Raw genomic sequence first — 17,116 nt, 5'->3', positions numbered from 1 at the left:
ACAGAGCTGCACAACTTCCTTAATACTTACTGATTTTATACTCACTCCCCCCCCCAAAAAAATCTACTGAAATCTAGCTCCTTGAACATCTGCTGAGAAAGAGGAGCACTGGATAGGAAAAGTGAGTGTTGTCATCCCTGGAAATGACTTCACATTATAAATTCATAAATGGACTTTCTTGTGCATATTTTAAGCCTCATATAACTTTTTTTCTTGGTGTTACTTAGCAACCTACAATCAGATCTGACCATGACTGATTATGTTAGTCAGGTGCTGAATCTGAAGGTGGAAGACCGTACCAAGGGCGTGTTGCCCTGTGGGAGCACGTGGCAGCCAATCAGTCTTTCCCTGAAATTGACAAGTATGAAAAATATCATGTAACACTGATGTAGGTAGATTGTAAAATTCAACCAGCATTTGTTATAATTTTCTCTGAGAAGTATTATATAGCATGTAACTCTAGCCTGGTTTAAGCACAACGGCTGAGACAATGTTATATATTCATCACATTGTTTCCTTTTCCTCCTGGGCATTCAGCTAAAATACATCTCCTACTTCCTTTGAATCTAGATCGGGTCATGTGGCTAGTTCTGGCCAATTGATGGGGAGAGAAAGGTATGTGCAACATCTGGTCGAAATCATTGAAAAGTAAGTATACTTTTTTCCACATTTTCTTTGCTGTCAATCTGTCAGCAGAAGATCCACTGTGACCTTGAAGTCCAAAGGTTAGAATGGTGAAGTCCTAGCATGAAAGATGTTTGAATCCCTGAATAATTGCTTGGAAGATAGTAAAGCTGTTGACCTGCTTTGGGTAGTCATGTCAGCAAGATATAAATTTTTATTGTGTTAAGCCATTGGGACTTTTAGTTGTTTGTTACAGCTGCTGTTATAACTTGCCCTAATATAGACCTTTACAATTTTTATTTTCTTATCCATTTCCTTATTATATTGATGGAAGAATTTTTAATATTTTGGGTATTGATTTATCTAGCACATATCATTGACATTAGAAAAAAATAAATGCACATTTTTGGTTTCTCTATCCTCTCTGATTTCTCTCTTACAAACAATGGTTCTTTGATCTTGGTTATTTGGTGTAGTACTTACTGAAATATTATATCACTGAATTTTAATGAATTTGCCATTATTTCAATTTACTTATTTTTAAATCTCAGTCTTTTATTAACTTAAGTCAAAATGAATAAGTCTATGTAGTAAATAAATATCTGCAAGCCAAAATCAAAGTTAATGGGTTTTTGTTTAGTCAAAATGATATATAATCATGATAACATTTGATACTGACTTAAGTTATTATGTATGTATTTACACAAACATGTAAGCGCTTCCTTTGTTTTTTTTTTTTAAATCTATCCTAATGTATGCTATTCTTCATGGATTCATAATTCCAAATGGTGATGCTCGGTATTCACTGAATTGTTTAAGTGAAAAATTTAATGCAAGAGAAACAAAAGCTGATGATCTGAATGTTCCATTTAATCCTTTCCGTTCTAGTCTGTGTCTCTCCTGGGACCTCAGCATTTTTTTCTTTGTTCACGTGTTTATTTTCTCATTTCTTTTCTTGTTGTCAGAAAATGGCACTATTTCATTTTTTGCTTGCCAGAATGATTTTTTTACTTCAGTTTTATCCCCGTTTATTCCACACTCCATTCACCATCATCCCCGTAGGCTCCAGAAATTTAATAGGTTTCCAATATCTCAGGTCTCACAAAATGTATCATCAGTACTAATTGAATGTCTCCAAATAATATTGGTAGAGAATTTTGGCAAAGACTTTAGAAACATTATCAAATAACAAAGTCAGTTCATGTTCCCTTTCCCCTCATTGCCCTTGTTCTCCAAGTAAGGATGCCAGGAGGACAGTTTCGTGTGGGCTGAAATCAGTAATCTCATGAGGATGGGGGGAGGGGGAAGTAGTCAATCACGGTAATTGAAAACAAAGAAGTTGGACTGAAAACCAAGATATTTGGAACCTTTCAAACTCTAGCTCTTTATTTGATGATGGAGCAATTTAGTTTTTTTTTTTTTTAAGTTTCAATCTTTCCCATCTTAACACAAAGCAAACTGTTCCTTGTAACACAGCCTTTATTGAGACACAAAGTATTACAAGCCATGCCTTCTAATATGTAGAGTTTCTCTGCATGCACCTGGTACTCACTCATGATGATGGCTATGATGGTGATGGTGTATATATTATCAGAGGTAATTAAGGCATTTTAAATAGGAAAGTGTGCATTTCAGAAGATGTTCCAGCGAGGAGCACCAAATAGTCAATTACCTTCAAAATAGATAATTATAATACTACAGGGTTGTTTTTTTTTCTTTTTCTGTTGCACAAGATCAGTGGTAAAAACCTTGCAAATTTTACAAATTTAGAAACCTGGCTTTATCTCTCAGGGGCAGAATTACTTTAAACAAATTCAAAAGACTATACTAAACCAGTATGCTATTCTGCACACTGTCAGTACCACCAGTGTGTTCTTTGGAGTCTCTGTAACCTCACATGGGGCCTTAATTATAATCAAGTGTTTGTTGATGGTCATAGAATGAGAACAAAGACCCTAAGTAAGTCAGCTCTATAATAGCATAAGGTAAAGAAAGGGCTGCCTTCCAAGGGTTCAGAATCCTTAGATTTGTGGACACTCTTAAGGTTTGAAGTCTTTAGCACGATAGAAATCATCCTGCCAATAGGAGACGGCTGCTGAATGGTAGATACTAGGCCTTGGCAATATTTGACACTATGATCTTCCTTCATAATCTCAGCACCAAAATGTACAGGTCCCCTTCAATCTCCATTCTGTATATGTTATGGATTCATTCTGTATATGTTATAGGTGCTGTGAAGGATTTTTCTCTCAGATGTTCTGAATTTGATTTCTTTCATATTTTGTCTTTGATCAGAGTTTTGATATCATAGCTCCAGAGCTATCACACTTATGCAAAGATTTGATCCAGCCTCAGTATTTTTTAGATATATTTTACCTGTTTTTCTCCTTATATGTGTTAAGAAATGGAGCATTTGGTAATATATTCTCATATATACCATTTACCTCTTTAAAGCCACATTGAATGTTAGCAAGATATAACATGCTGTCACTGTGATTATTCTTTGGGGCCCACCTATCAGCATCTTATGCAGGGTACGTTGATATCACAAGCCATGATCGTACGTCCTGATGAATGACAACATTGTCAAGCAGTAATTCTTGGGTTATTTCAATGTCTGTCTGTCTGTGTGTGTGTGTATGTGTGTGTGCATGAACCTTAACAGTGTAAGCCTCTCTGTTCCTAGCAAACTCAAGACAAAGTTTATCATGACTTGCCATAAGAGGGTTAGAGTAAGAAATTTCTGGAATTAGGGACAATCCAATGAAAATTAGGCACATTAAAATATGGCTAGGCAGGATAATAAGAGGTCAGGCCCAATCCTGCTTTAGAAATTAGTATGGTGGGAGAACATGTCTAGGGTAAGATTATCCAACCCAGAAATGTGAAGATTTCCAATACTTATTTGAACAATAATACTTTTGGCAGACTTTGAGCAAACCTATGTTACAGCAGAGGCCCCAGCCATTGCAGTGACAATGCCAGATCCTTAACCCACTAACCCACTATGCCACAAGGGAACTCCAAGGTATATTTATAATTTAGCGCTTCTTTTTTTATATTATCCTTGTGGAAGATGGCACAAGGCAAAATCTAGAGGACTATGTCAGTAAAACCAAAGTCTGGACCACAAAGAAAAGAGAAGGCTCTCATTTAGCACACAATACTAGAGAAGTAGAGACCAAATTAAAAAGTATATTAAACTGGTTAGACAAAAATAGTAACTGACTCACAGTGAAGGAATAGCTGAGGGACATCCAATGTTCTATCTGGGTCGTACCCCCAGAGATTCTGGTTTTAATAGTATGGGGTGTGGTCTAGGCATTAAGATGTTTTGAAACTCTAGGGGTGACTGAAATATCTGGTGATGGTCAAGAACCACCACAGTGGAGGGAAAATTTATTCTGCAAAATAGGTCATAAGAGACAGAAATGCTAATGAAGTTGTAGAACTTTGAAATATTGAGTGAAGTCTTGGTGAGACTATGGTAGAAGGATTGCTTTTCACTAGCATCCCAAAGACCAAAGGCATCAGAACATCAATGGCAGTTTCAGTTCAAGAATCCGCTGAAGTCAATTCTCCCAATAAAACAACAATAACAACAACAAACATGGGGAAGAGACTAAAATTCTTAGGGAAACAGACTTCTTGAATTCCACAGCAGGAAGCAAGAGAAAACCCCTGGGGCACATTGCTTCCAGGCTGGAGAAACCCCTGGCTGAATATCTTTGCTTACTAGAGAGTCTACCGCTTAACAGAACTCATACTCCAGGCAGTACCAGGTACCAGAAACCCAGGGCTTTGCAGGAAAAGGCTTTGAGCATGCAAAAAGAGAAGCTCCAGGCAAACCTGGAGATTGGGCTTGTCATCACGTGCCTGTGCTAGAAAAAAAGGATGTTAGAAACTGTGCTAAGAAACAGGAGTATCTCCAGTGATACTCTGAGAGAAGAGACGTGATATTTGGGGATGTTTCTAGTTCAGCGCTGCTCATACTACAGGTGCATCAGAATAACCCGGAGGTTTGTTAAATCGCTGATTGCTGGGACCCCCTCTAGAGTTTCTAATTTGTTAGGCATGGAGAGGGACCTAAGAATTTGCATTCCTGACCAATCCCATCTTGTCTGTTGCTGTCAGTTCAGGAATTATACTTTGAGAACAGCTGCTCTAATAATGATAAAACAGTGCCATAATTTAACTCCTGGTGGGAGATTTCTCTAATTGTAGTTGAACACAGATTTGCAGACTAGAGATAATGAACAGAAGCTGACCAAATCTGGATGAGGGTAAGCCAAAATATCTTCCATCTTCTGACTTCTTAAGTACCATCAACTCTCTTCCTGGGTCTCTGGCAACAGAATGTACTAGTTTGGGGAATATACTTTTGCCTAGAATAGCTGTTTTAGGGATTCAGTATTAACTTTTTACTTTAATCTGATAGGGTTAGGGTCAACATTGTGGTAATGTTGTGTGTGCAATTCATGCTTCATTCTTTTTAAATATCAAGGTCATGGGAAACTTGGTAATGAAGGAATGACAGTTAACATACCTCTGGAGGAACTACACCTGTGGAGAGTTGTAGTTAATAAAAGAAGCCAGTTTGGCCCAAGCTTGAATAGTTGATCTACTAGGGATGAAGCAAAAGGAATTAAGAAAGGGAGATTTTGGACTGCCTATTCTTTGGACTTGTAGAGTACTAGGCGAGCAAATTTGATTTTATGCTATAATCTCTTTGGATTGAAATAATTTTAGGCATTAATATACAAGAGACATTAATGTGCAGTTTTAAATTTTTCCTCAAAAAATTTATAGATGTAGGGGAGCTATATGCAAATGTGTGTCCTCTTTATGTTTCTGATAGTGTCTTATTGGAGTCTATTTACTTAACATTTCATGTCATTGCAGAAGCTCTCTGAAGCTCTGTTGTTAGATAATGTGGCTTGATATAATTTCAGGTAGAACTTGGAATTGAGTGAAATCTCAATCTCAGGTGCAGAAAGATCTTTGAGATAAATTCACTGATGTTCTTGAATCCACTTCAGAGCCTTCTGAGTCAAAACCTAAAGATTTTCTGAGGATGCCTAAGATGGGTAGTTGGCATGAGGACAGGCCTCATGAAGGTAGAGAGCAACTATCCTAAAAATGGCCTCATTGTTCCTCTTGACAAGGAAAGCTCTGTTGAACTTAATGGCCAAACCCGATGGCTTGAGAAGCCACCATGCTGGAGAGTGGGGCCATCCTCTGTTGGCCCCTCCTCCTAAGGGAGGAAGAATGAGCAGGGTAATTGACGAGTGGGAGAAGGAACATGGTCTGAGTGGTACATCATCTTTTTTAGGGGAAGTTGCCTGCCTGTTGGGAGCATATGTTCCTTTTTGTGCTCCCCACCTCTCCCCCCATGCATGTACTCTGATTTATTGTATTTTGAGGCCTCTGGTTGACCAGCATTGCCTATGACTGATGACCTAGCTGATTTCTGGAGTTTTATAATAACAAGGCTGCAGTTGCTTCACATCTAAGTCATGTATTCAACTTAGCCTTTATAAGGGGGTTATTTTGAACTCTATTTGTCTGAGTCCCATTTCTGTCTTCCAGTTGGTTATGAAGTCAGGTAGGGCATGGTTGGAGTATGCTTGAGGTTCCTTAAAACCAAACACTATTACTCAGAAAAAAACTTCAATGCTATACGTATCTATTGGTGTCATAATACAAAATAGTATGCATTTTCAAATATGTAGTTGGCTCCTGGCTTCATATTATGTTCTTAGCTCCTATTTTTTCTCACTCTCATAATTCATATTTTTATACCATAAGGTAATACATAATTAATAATATATGAGATGTGATATTGTAGAGAATATGATACATCTTACTCTATATTATATATTTTTATAAACTATTTTATGAGATAATGTAATTGTAAATAGCTTATATTTTATCTAATTTTTCTATACAATGTTCATTATATATGTTTACATATATTTCTGTAATCCTTATAGCATTTATTCATATAAATAGACTTACATACTGTTCAAAAAAGTGGTAGATGATCACATAAGTAAGGTAATTTATATCTCAGATTTTTTGTCAGATCCATGACTGATAACAGATTTGGGGACATAATTTCTCAGTGTATGCATGTATTTTGTGACTGAACTCATAGAAATCTTATGTCCCAACAGATGGCTATACATATTATTTATACTTACCTTTTTTCACTTCCTTTATTGTGTTGCAATTGTGTGTTTATAAGACGACTAGTCTGAGAGATACTGAGGGGCAGGGAGGGACTTTGTCTGATTTACCTGCTTCCATTCCTGGCTCTCAGTGAAATGTTGGTAAGTGGATCATTTAAAGTGAACCTATGCCCAGTAGGCTTAGTCTTCGTGATAGCTCAACTCCCATCCCTTCCATGAAGGCTTCCCTGATCACCAGTGGTGCATAAGTTTCAGTGGCTCTAGATTAAATAGTTAATTCCATGGTTAAAGATAACATGTATTGAGCATCTGCTAGTGCCACACTCTAAGTTGAGCTGCTTTTTATTTAATTCTTACAAGTTATCTTGTAAGTAGGAAGCCAAGGCTCAGAAGGGTGGTATGACTGTCTGAGGCCACAGGGTTGGTGTGACAGACTTGGGACTCATGCATGGGGAGTCTGACCCCATAGCCCGTGTCATTCAACACTGTGAAAAACTGTCCCACGAGGACGAACCGGGTGTAGACATGAGCAACACCCAAAGCCAGTGGTTTCTTCCACCATTCTTTGTAGTGTGTGTGTTAATGGTTTAAGTGACCAGGCAAAGCCGGACTGAGGAGCAAATGTCCTTGCTTGTTTATTTCCTTACTTTAGATCCCCACTATTCCAGGCAGTGCTTAACCAGTAAGTTCAGTTCCTCAGCAAATAATGTTTAAAGTATAGGTCTATCTCATTAAAAACAGACAAACAAAAAAAAAGGTCTTCAAAATCCAGAATGTTGTTTGGATTTTTACTCTAGCACAAACTAAGATTTTTGCTAAAGAATATAGAAATTTAAATTTGTCTTTCTCCCAAATTATCCTGCCAGTTGATACTAAATCTTAAAAAAAAAATAATTCTTTGTTGTGATCATTACATCAAAAGTTGCTTTCCGAACATGTTAAAAGGACCTGGGCTGTTGAGGCTAGGTTGCTAAACGAATATTCTTATGGGTTCCACACACTGGGATGTAGGTATGTGAAGCGCTCTGGAATTCTGCTCTAAGCATAAGTCTGGTACTCACATTTATTTAAGTGATTCATATTAATTATCAAAAAGGTTGTGACCAGAAACACTGGCAATAAAAGCTGTATCTTATTTTCTACTTTATCTTGAAAATGAATGAGGAAGAAATGTGTTTGGCAAAGATTGCTCAATCCCCATATTTTTGACAAAGCTGCTTTCAGTTTAGAAGGATCATCTTTCCCTCTCCCTTAAATACTTTGACAGCTAAAAGAGATGCTTAGATAGTATGTTAACTATAGTATGTTAGTTGTAATCACTTGAAAATGTTTATTTTCCTGATTCCTAATAATTAAATTACTCAATTTCAGATAAAATAAACCTCAATATTGGACAGAGCTAAAAGAAGTAAAGATGAAAGAGAAGCAGCAGAAAAATGATGGAGGTTTTAGTGCCAGAGTCTCTCTAGTTTGGCATTAAAATAATCTGGTTTAAATTTTGCTCTGAAACTTACTAGCTGAATAACCTTGAGCAACATTCTGATCCTCAGTTGTTCTTAATAATAATGATGCTGCTGCTGTTGCTGTTTTATATCAAGGGACAGTTATGAGAATTAACTTATGTTTGTGGTCTCATTAATAATGTATAATACCAATACAAACACAAACAAATCACTGGCAAATACTATCAATGATTTTTTTTTTCTTGATGATCCTACATGATTGTACATTTTTGTTGCTTCGTTTGTTAAGGTTTTCAAATAGCTTAAAATAAGAATCAAATGGTTTAATACTGCTTTTGAAAGAAGCATTTGGAAAGTCAATCAGACAACCATATTAAAAGATCATCAGCGAAATTCTTTCCTCTCATCCTTCAGAGCATCTTCAGTGAAAAAGGAGGGTGAAGAGAAAGATTAGCTTTCGTTTTTTTTTACCATATCCTAAAAAAGAATATTTAATGCGGACTGACTGAAACTTTAACAAGTTACTTCTTCCAATAAAAGGCATTTTATATGCCAACCATATGCTTGAAACTTCAAAACATAAATTGCCGAAGTGAGACATAATTCTGAATATAAAGATAAAAATATTGCATGCCTTTTTTCACTTAAGGAAATAGTAGAAATATGTCTAATTTAATGCTTTTATCCATAAAATATAAAGATGAATTTTTGAGGCAAAGCAGCTTCTAGTATTTACAAAGTTCGATACCAATTTGTAGTATTTAGATAACCTAATTTAACGATCCTTCTTATATGTTGTTATCTAAAGTGGATGTAGGTTTCTGTGAGTATTCTAAAATCAGATTGATTCTGCTTAGGCAAATTTCAACATATATTCTAAAAATTGTTTGCATGCCACCCTGTTATTGCAGTGGTACAGCAGTCTTCACTGAGTGCTGTCTCACTCCTGTAACTCCACTACATTTAATTTTCATTCCTTTGATGAAGCTTATAGCTTCACCTATTCCGCTATTTTTGAAGCTGAATTTATTTGTTTCAGTGGCAGTTTTCTTTATAGAGGTAGTTTTAAGCAATTAACCACGTGTACTTTCTGTAAAAGAGTTCAAAAATGGCCTTACTTTTAAGATCAACAGAGGGTAATAGCAAGAAAAGCATTCCTTATTCAAGAAATTTCCTTTTGGCTGGTTATCACAGATAGTCTTTTATTAGTCAATGTTATATACTTTTGAATGCCTCTCCTATCTCATTCCAGAAAGGCATTTTTAAAAGCATACATGGTAGTACCTCAACAAAATCTACATGAGATTAGGGTGACAGGAGAATAAAGGTGGGGGAAGTAATATGAAACCAGGGAAGAATGAGGCAAAAATGAAGATCTTGTTTTGTGAGCAAAACGACAAACACGCTTAGTGACAAATGCATGATCCAAAACAAATTTCTGGAAAATTGCAACCCATTCTGACACCGAGGCCTAGAATCCTCCACACCTCATGAAAAAGTATGGTGTGATGTCTTTGCACATGCCCTCCACACGATCCTACAGTGGATGCATTCAAGTTCAAGTACTTTATGGGACTCCGTGGTATAACATTCTTGGAACAGTGCAGGTGCAATTAAGTAGAAGTAGTTATGGTATAGGTAGGAGAAGTCTAATTATCTGATGGAGCCAAAGAAATTTCCTGGAGGAATGAAAGTTCATATAGTTCAGCAGAACCTCTGTAAATATTAATGTGGCCACTGAGTACTTTTCTGAGCAAAATAAGTTACTCATGGGCAAGACCAAGTGTTTTTTTAGACCTAAGAGAAATGGACATTCAACCACCCAAAAACCATATCATGAAAATGGAAACACCAAATACCTTCCTTGGTCAAAAACACAATCTCAATTTAAGCCACTCAAAGATACCAAATTTTGAACTATGTAGTTTTTTGATGATCCCTTTATGGAAAATAGAAAAATGTTCCCCTGGGTCCCAGACTCCCAAATGTGTGAGTATATGTATTCAAATTATTGCCCATATGTTGAAGGACACCTATTCACAATTATTCTTTGAGGTATTTTAAGCCATTTATTCTTACAGTAAGTAGATAAGTCAGTTGTCTATAAAGGTTACTTCCAGTTCACATTATTCATCCACAGAAGAATTTTTTCTTTCTCTTTTTAGGAATTCAGTGTAGAACATACCTGGCATTCAGTTCAACCAAAACTGATTCAAGTTAAAAGGACAATTAGAAAACGGCAGAAAAGGGAAGGAGGATGGTATAATCTTCTATTAGTCTGCTGGAAATTATTTTCTATATGAGAACATCACTATGATTATGTATTATGAATAACTGTAATCTTACCAAGTTACTTAACTGCTTTTTGTCCAGATAACCCCATGTCTTCAATGGGAATAACAACGGTACTTCATAGTTTTGTTGTGAGAAATAGATGAAATAATACATGGGATAGTCCTAGTACCTGACCCGTAACAAGTGCTCACAGTTAGCTATTAGCCATCAGAAAGCAAAAAGTCGGCATTTGATCTGATGGCTTCTAACCAGTTGCTCTTCATATCGTTAAAGTAAAATGAAAGACCAGTAAAAGCTGCAACAATATTATGTTATACCAGAAATTTATTTATCTGCTGGGCAATATAGACATTATGACAGAATTTCTGGATCTAAAATCTTTTTCAAACATAATGTCCGGTGGATTCTGGATATCCTAGATCATAAGAAATCTCCTAGGTCATCAGTCTGAAATACTGTTGCTGTGTATAATTTTCAACAACAAATACTTTCCATTACCCTTTCTTAATGAATATTCTACCACCAGTAGAAAGCAATAAAGCTCTGTTGAGATTCTAACTCTGGGAATCAGGAGTGGTTTGGCTCACTGACTAGATAAGTCATTGGACTAATACATGCAAGCCTTGCAGCAGTATAGTAATTCAAATTTGGTTTTCAGGAAAAAAAAGTTTAAATCATTACGTGTGCACTAGATTTGTATTGCCGCGTTACTGATTGCTATAAATTTAGCAGGTTAGGAGTTTCCGTTGTGGCGCAGGGGTTAAGGAATCCAACTGGGAACCATGAGGTTGCAGGTTCGATCCCTGGCCTTTCTCAGTGGGTTAGGGATCTGGTGTTGCCATGAGCTGTGGTGTAGGTTGCAGACACTGCTCAGATTCCGCGTTGCTGTGGCTGTGGCGTAGGCCGGCAGCTACAGCTCCGATTAGACCCCTAGCCTGGGAACCTCCGTATACCACAGGAGCAGCCCTAGAAAAGGCAAAAAGACAATACATACATACATACATACATACATACATACATACATAATAAATTTAGCAGTTTAAAACTATATGCATTTTTAAACTCATAGTTTCTGTGGGTTAGAAGTCCAGGAATGGTTTGACTAGATTCTTAGCTTAGAGTCTCAAAAGGCCAAAATTAAGATGATGGCCAGGGCTGTAACCTCATGTGGAGCTTGGAATTTCTTGTATCCTTAGAACTAGGGTCCCCACATGCTTGCTAGGTGTCGCTTCTCTCAGCATCTAGACACTTCCTGCATTCCTTGTTACGTAGACACGTCTATCTTTAAAGCCAGTAATGGACAGTTTCTCTTGCACTGAATTTCTCTCATGCTTCACATTTTGCCTCTACTCTCAAGGCAAGTATTTAAAGGGCTCATGAGTTTAGGTCAGGCTGACCAAGATAATCTCTTTTTTAAATTTCAGCTGAGTCATATAACATAACCTATTACAGGAAGTGATGTCCCAATATTCTTGATGTTAAGAATGACAAAGACCATGGATACGCCAAGAGATGGGCCCCTTAGGGAGCATCTTGGAATTCCGCCTACCGCATTTATTACGGCCTTAAGTATTAATCATTCAAAGTTTAGACCAAAGAGTCCATCATATTAGCATAGGATGCCAAGTCTTAGAATTTCTAAGAAAGAAACTGGAATTTAAAGCAGTTATCCTATACATTTACAATTTTTTCAATTGTAATTATAAAAGGCTGTCTCTTTTACAGATGAAATAAAAGCTAAATCTGGCAGAGCCATATTCTTGGCATCAAGGACAAAAAGCTGCAGCATCTGATCCCATCATTCTTCATGTGCATCATTACTATGAATTTTTTCATCAACCGTACTTTATATGGGTGTGCTACTCCTGTTCACTTAAAAAGTGTCATATAAGATAAAGAATATGGGGAACCACTGCCTTTAATTTATAAAGATGAGATAAATAAGCTTATCTGACCTCCCTGAATCTGAATTTGTAAGACTGCATTCAAGAAATGCATAAGTTAGCCAAATTCTAGAATCTATTCCCATGACTGGAACTATTGACTTTATTTCACATTTTCCCATAGTGAATTATATGCTAGTTCTTTGTTTGTAAAGAAATACGTAGTCATAATTTGTTAAGATCTAAAGTTCTTCTGAATTTTGTTCTTCATGTTATTTTATTTCTTTGGGAATTTTTTTTCCATAGGTGGTGATTAAGGGGGTTAGTTGATTGATTTTTGCCACTAGACAAATCCCTTGTGAATTTCTTTAAAAGATTTATGTATAGCTTATGTTTTAAGATATGTTATAGTTTCATTATAGCACATGCGTATGTGTATCTCTATATAGTATCTACCTAAAACCAGTTTTCTGATTATGATTATACCACAAAGGATTATTTCTTCTTCTTCTTCTTTTTTTTTTTTTTTTTTTGTCACATATGGAGGTGGAGGTTCCCAGGCTAGGGGTCTAATTGGAGCTGTAGCCACGGCCTATACCAGAGCCACAGCAATGCCAGATCCGAGCTGCATCTGCGACCTATACCACAGCTCATGGCAAGGCCAGATCCTTAACACACTGAGCGAGGTCAGGGATCAAACCTACAACCTCATGGTTCCTAGTCGGATTCATTAGCCACTGAGCCACGATGGGAACTCCCACAAAGGATTATTAACTCAGGGCTGACTTGTACATTTTGATCAACTACAAAGGATTATCAGTGGCTCTCTGTAACTTTAAGTTGTTAAGGTTTCTGAGGGTGGCTAGGCCATTGTAAAAATTAGGTTTGCATGAAGTGAGGACAAAGGTGGGTAAGGATAGGATGCCACGGAGTCAGTACTTTGCAGGAAGGTGGTTATTTTAGAATAACCAAATCCTGAGGGAGGTTGTATACTCAATTGTCTTTGTATAGATCTAGCTATTAGCTTAATTTTCTTGATGAGAGGAAGAACTTTGGAATCTCACAAGAATTTCTGGGCCTTCTTGCAGCAGAAGGGATCCTGACAGCAAGGAATGACTTAAAAGAGGTCTACAAAGCTCTTTTCCTTCACAATTTTGCCTAGGGCTACCTTGGTCTCAAATGGTATTCCCTCTATTATGCATTTGGTATTCCGAGGGCATAAATAATTCCTTGAATCCACATTTCCCAGCCCTACTTAAAATAGAGAATCCATTATGGTACTCACCCATCCTGTGAAATATTTTTTTGGAGGAATGACCAAGAAGCTTAAATTAAAATGTTTAATTTGGTAGATAACTGCAAATATGCACTGGGTTTTTTTTTAATATTTATGCAAGATAGGAAAAGAAGCAGGGCAGATGACTTAAGGACTAAAAAAGTGTCTTCTGTACAAAAGACATTGATGCACTAGGTTAGAGATATAGACAGCACATACAGCAAGACTGGTATTGCTGACTATAAATTTTCAACGGAAAACCCCCTTAACATAACAGAAGCCACACCATGAAATGAATCAAACAGTGAATATTAATAAACACTTGGAAAACAGAGCAATAACCACATGTTCAGAAGGAAAGTGACCTGCTGTGAAGTCTGCAACTTTACTAAAAATAGGGGAAAGAGTGAGAGAGTGTGAAAGAAAGACAGCGAAAGAAGAGGGTAGTGGGAGGATTTGTGAAAACCGTTGTATCGTGAAAGTCTGATTCTTGAATTTCATAATGCAACATCAACAAAAATGAGAGTGTTTACTATCTTAATAAAGATATACCTAAGTCCCATACAATTCAAATACATGTTTTTGTCTAAATATTTCATTTCCCTAGTTATCAAAAGAGGTTATTCTAAGATTTACACTTGAATGACTCCCTCGAATATGCTGTGATTCTGTAAAGGTGATGTAATTTCCCTTTTGGTTTATTTATACTTAATTAGTTTTTGTCAATGCTGTGTATTAGTTATACGCCAGCATCTTAAGATCTGCTTGTTTTCTGATTTAGAAAAATTAGTCTGTGTCCCTTAGTTATGTAAAAAGGCTACCATTTAATTAGGAACATGTCATATTAGATTTAGGTAATGGGCTCTAACCTTTTCCAACGTCTGCATTACTGCTGAGAGTAAGCAGTCATTTAGGGAAGACTATTTGCTCTTGGAATACATGAAGTTCCAAACCATTGTCCTTTTTCTGAAACCTCTTTGTTTTCTTCTATTATATTTTAATTTCACATCTTTTTTTTCTTTTTTTTTAATTACTCAATGAATTTATCACACCTGTATCTTTTTTCTTTACTTCAAACTTCCTGAACTTTCTTATCATCATATGTGTACTACTTGTCTTTTTCTCACTGATTTCCACCTTCTCTGATATTTTTCTGATCTAACTTGGTAGAAACGCCTATTTTTCAATTTTGTGGGGAGATGTAAGGAAAATGAGGTGAAGTGTAAGAAAGCAAGACTCTCCCAGTGTTAACCACCAACAAACAAACACATTGACCAAGTTCTAGAGAAAAAAGTTAATATGAAATGATTAAGACAATAAATAAAAATCTATTTCAGGATAAGAAATCCCAACAATTCCTCATCCAATGCTTTAAAAAAAAGTCTTAAGACTAGGAGGAATCAGTTACCTCAGCTGGACCCATAGGTATGTTTTCATAGTTGTATAAATTATCCAGATCTTCTAAGGTGGCATCGTAGGTTTCAGAGTCATAGTTGATGGACTCTAGAGTTGGGGCAGTCACAGCAGCATCCAGGATGACAAATCCCAGAATGAATCTTGCTAGTGTTTTCATTTTTCAAACCTTCCTAGTTATAAAATATTAAAATGTATAAATATTTAATGGATAGTAACTTATGAATAGTTGGCACTAAAAAGAAATGCTAAATCACCATCAATGCTAAAAATCTCATGCTGGTCATTTTATTTCCATGGATAATTTATAAACATAACACATGAAATTGTGTGGCTTCTGAAGACTGTTGATGCCAGATGTTGAAGTTCACAAGCCAATCCACATTTTTTTACAATAGATATTATAATTACAGTGAAATCGATTTTATTTTCTAGAGGAACATGGAGAAAATGGAATGCAGGAAGACTGGCATATACTTCTTCATGAACATTTTCACATTATCCAGGAGTTTCACCACTTCTTAAGCATTCAGATTCTTTCCTCGACTCTGGGGTACAGGGACGATGCTAATGATGACAATCTCTGTGACTGTCACAGCATTTTACAAACGAGGAAACCAAGGTGGAGTCGGCCAGGAATGCAAATAGGACTGTTTCTTGTACATTTAAGCCGAGGGCTTTTTCCAGACAAAATAATGAATTTTTTTTTCCCCTTTTACTTTTTTGTTGCCTCTGGGTTTCATTAATACATACACAATTTAATATTTACATACATAACATTAATATGTCATGCAATATTTTCAAAACTTGTCCTTAACTAAATGGAGCAGACAAGAAAATCATTTTAACTTTAGTCCTTAGTATTTCATTTCAATTCTTAATAGCTATCTAAAGTTTAAACTCAGAATCAATTGGAATACATGACTTAACCGTCACCATTTAGCAAGATTTCTTTAGAGGAGGATTTGTCCACACGCAAGAATAGAGAGATCTTTGGTGATTCTTTAATAAACACAACACTTATTTTCCGTTGTCACATTATGCTTTGGGGAATTCAATCAAGATCTTACAACTTTAATTATTTTAATTCTATATATACTCCTTTGAAGACATTTTAGTTTAGGAAAAATCTCTCATGCTTAAATTATAAGCACTAAAATTAGGCCTCTGAAAAGTGTTGCCTGGTGATCATTTATTGAGGAAGAAAAGTATTTGTAAAACTTTTTAGCAAACTTGTCTGATTTTAAAGCTTTTATATTTTGGGTAAACTCCATGGGTTGACTTTAAGAACAGTACATATGGTGTTTTTACGTATGCACACATATAAAAGGGAATTCATGATAAATATTACTTTTAAACTTGAATGTACTGGCAGACAAACTGACCTTCAGTTACTTGAAAGAAAGTCTTTATGAAGCAGGTTTAGGCAAGAAGCATATGAAATTCCTCTGAGAATAAGAAGTAGTACAAGGAGCTCCTTTTTATCCCCTCCTATGCTTTCTTCAAATAATTTTTTTATTCACACTGGATAAACTAAGCCTCTATTTTACTGGCCTTTGCAGAGGTCTTTGCAAGATCTCAGATTTGGAACCGTTTTGTGCAATTACCAATCAAGTCCTATTTAATAAAATGGTGCGTTTTGCAAGTCTTTCAGAGATCATTCTTCCCTGTTCAGATGGAAAACATTAACAGTGGCCACCATTAACCTAAAAAAATAAAATAAATATTTTTCTTGTATGTTTCTGGCAACTTTCATTTTTCAAAAGAATTAGGAACTTGCTTATTCTTTTTCTTACTTCATACTCTGTATTTGATTACAGATGTCTGCATGTTAGAGTTACTTGCATTTGGCATATCCCATAAAGCTATCATCAGTAAGGCAGTATGTGTGAACCTTAGAAATATGGAGAACATATATATCCACAGTCTAAAAAGCAGGTTCTCCACTTTGAGTAATTATATTAGTATTTA

At 36.1% G+C, this 17,116-nt stretch overlaps 1 protein-coding gene across 1 annotated transcript in view; it reads right to left on the bottom strand.

Moving 5' to 3' along the window:
- The window catches only part of EPYC (epiphycan), a 36,838-nt gene extending 21,520 nt beyond the window's left edge, over positions 1 to 15,318 (bottom strand). Inside the window, exon 1 of the mRNA XM_047788602.1 lies at positions 15,141 to 15,318. Within this exon, the coding sequence (XP_047644558.1) occupies positions 15,141 to 15,305 (165 nt within the window). The 5' untranslated portion in view covers positions 15,306 to 15,318. The remainder of the gene's footprint in view (positions 1 to 15,140) is intronic.
- Positions 15,319 to 17,116: the final 1,798 nt, after the last annotated feature.

This window comes from Phacochoerus africanus, chromosome 7 (genome assembly GCF_016906955.1).
Source record: "Phacochoerus africanus isolate WHEZ1 chromosome 7, ROS_Pafr_v1, whole genome shotgun sequence".
Classification (NCBI taxonomy): Eukaryota; Metazoa; Chordata; class Mammalia; order Artiodactyla; family Suidae; genus Phacochoerus; species Phacochoerus africanus.
Note: the sequence above shows the minus strand (reverse complement) of the source record. Positions and strands in the feature narration are given on the sequence as shown.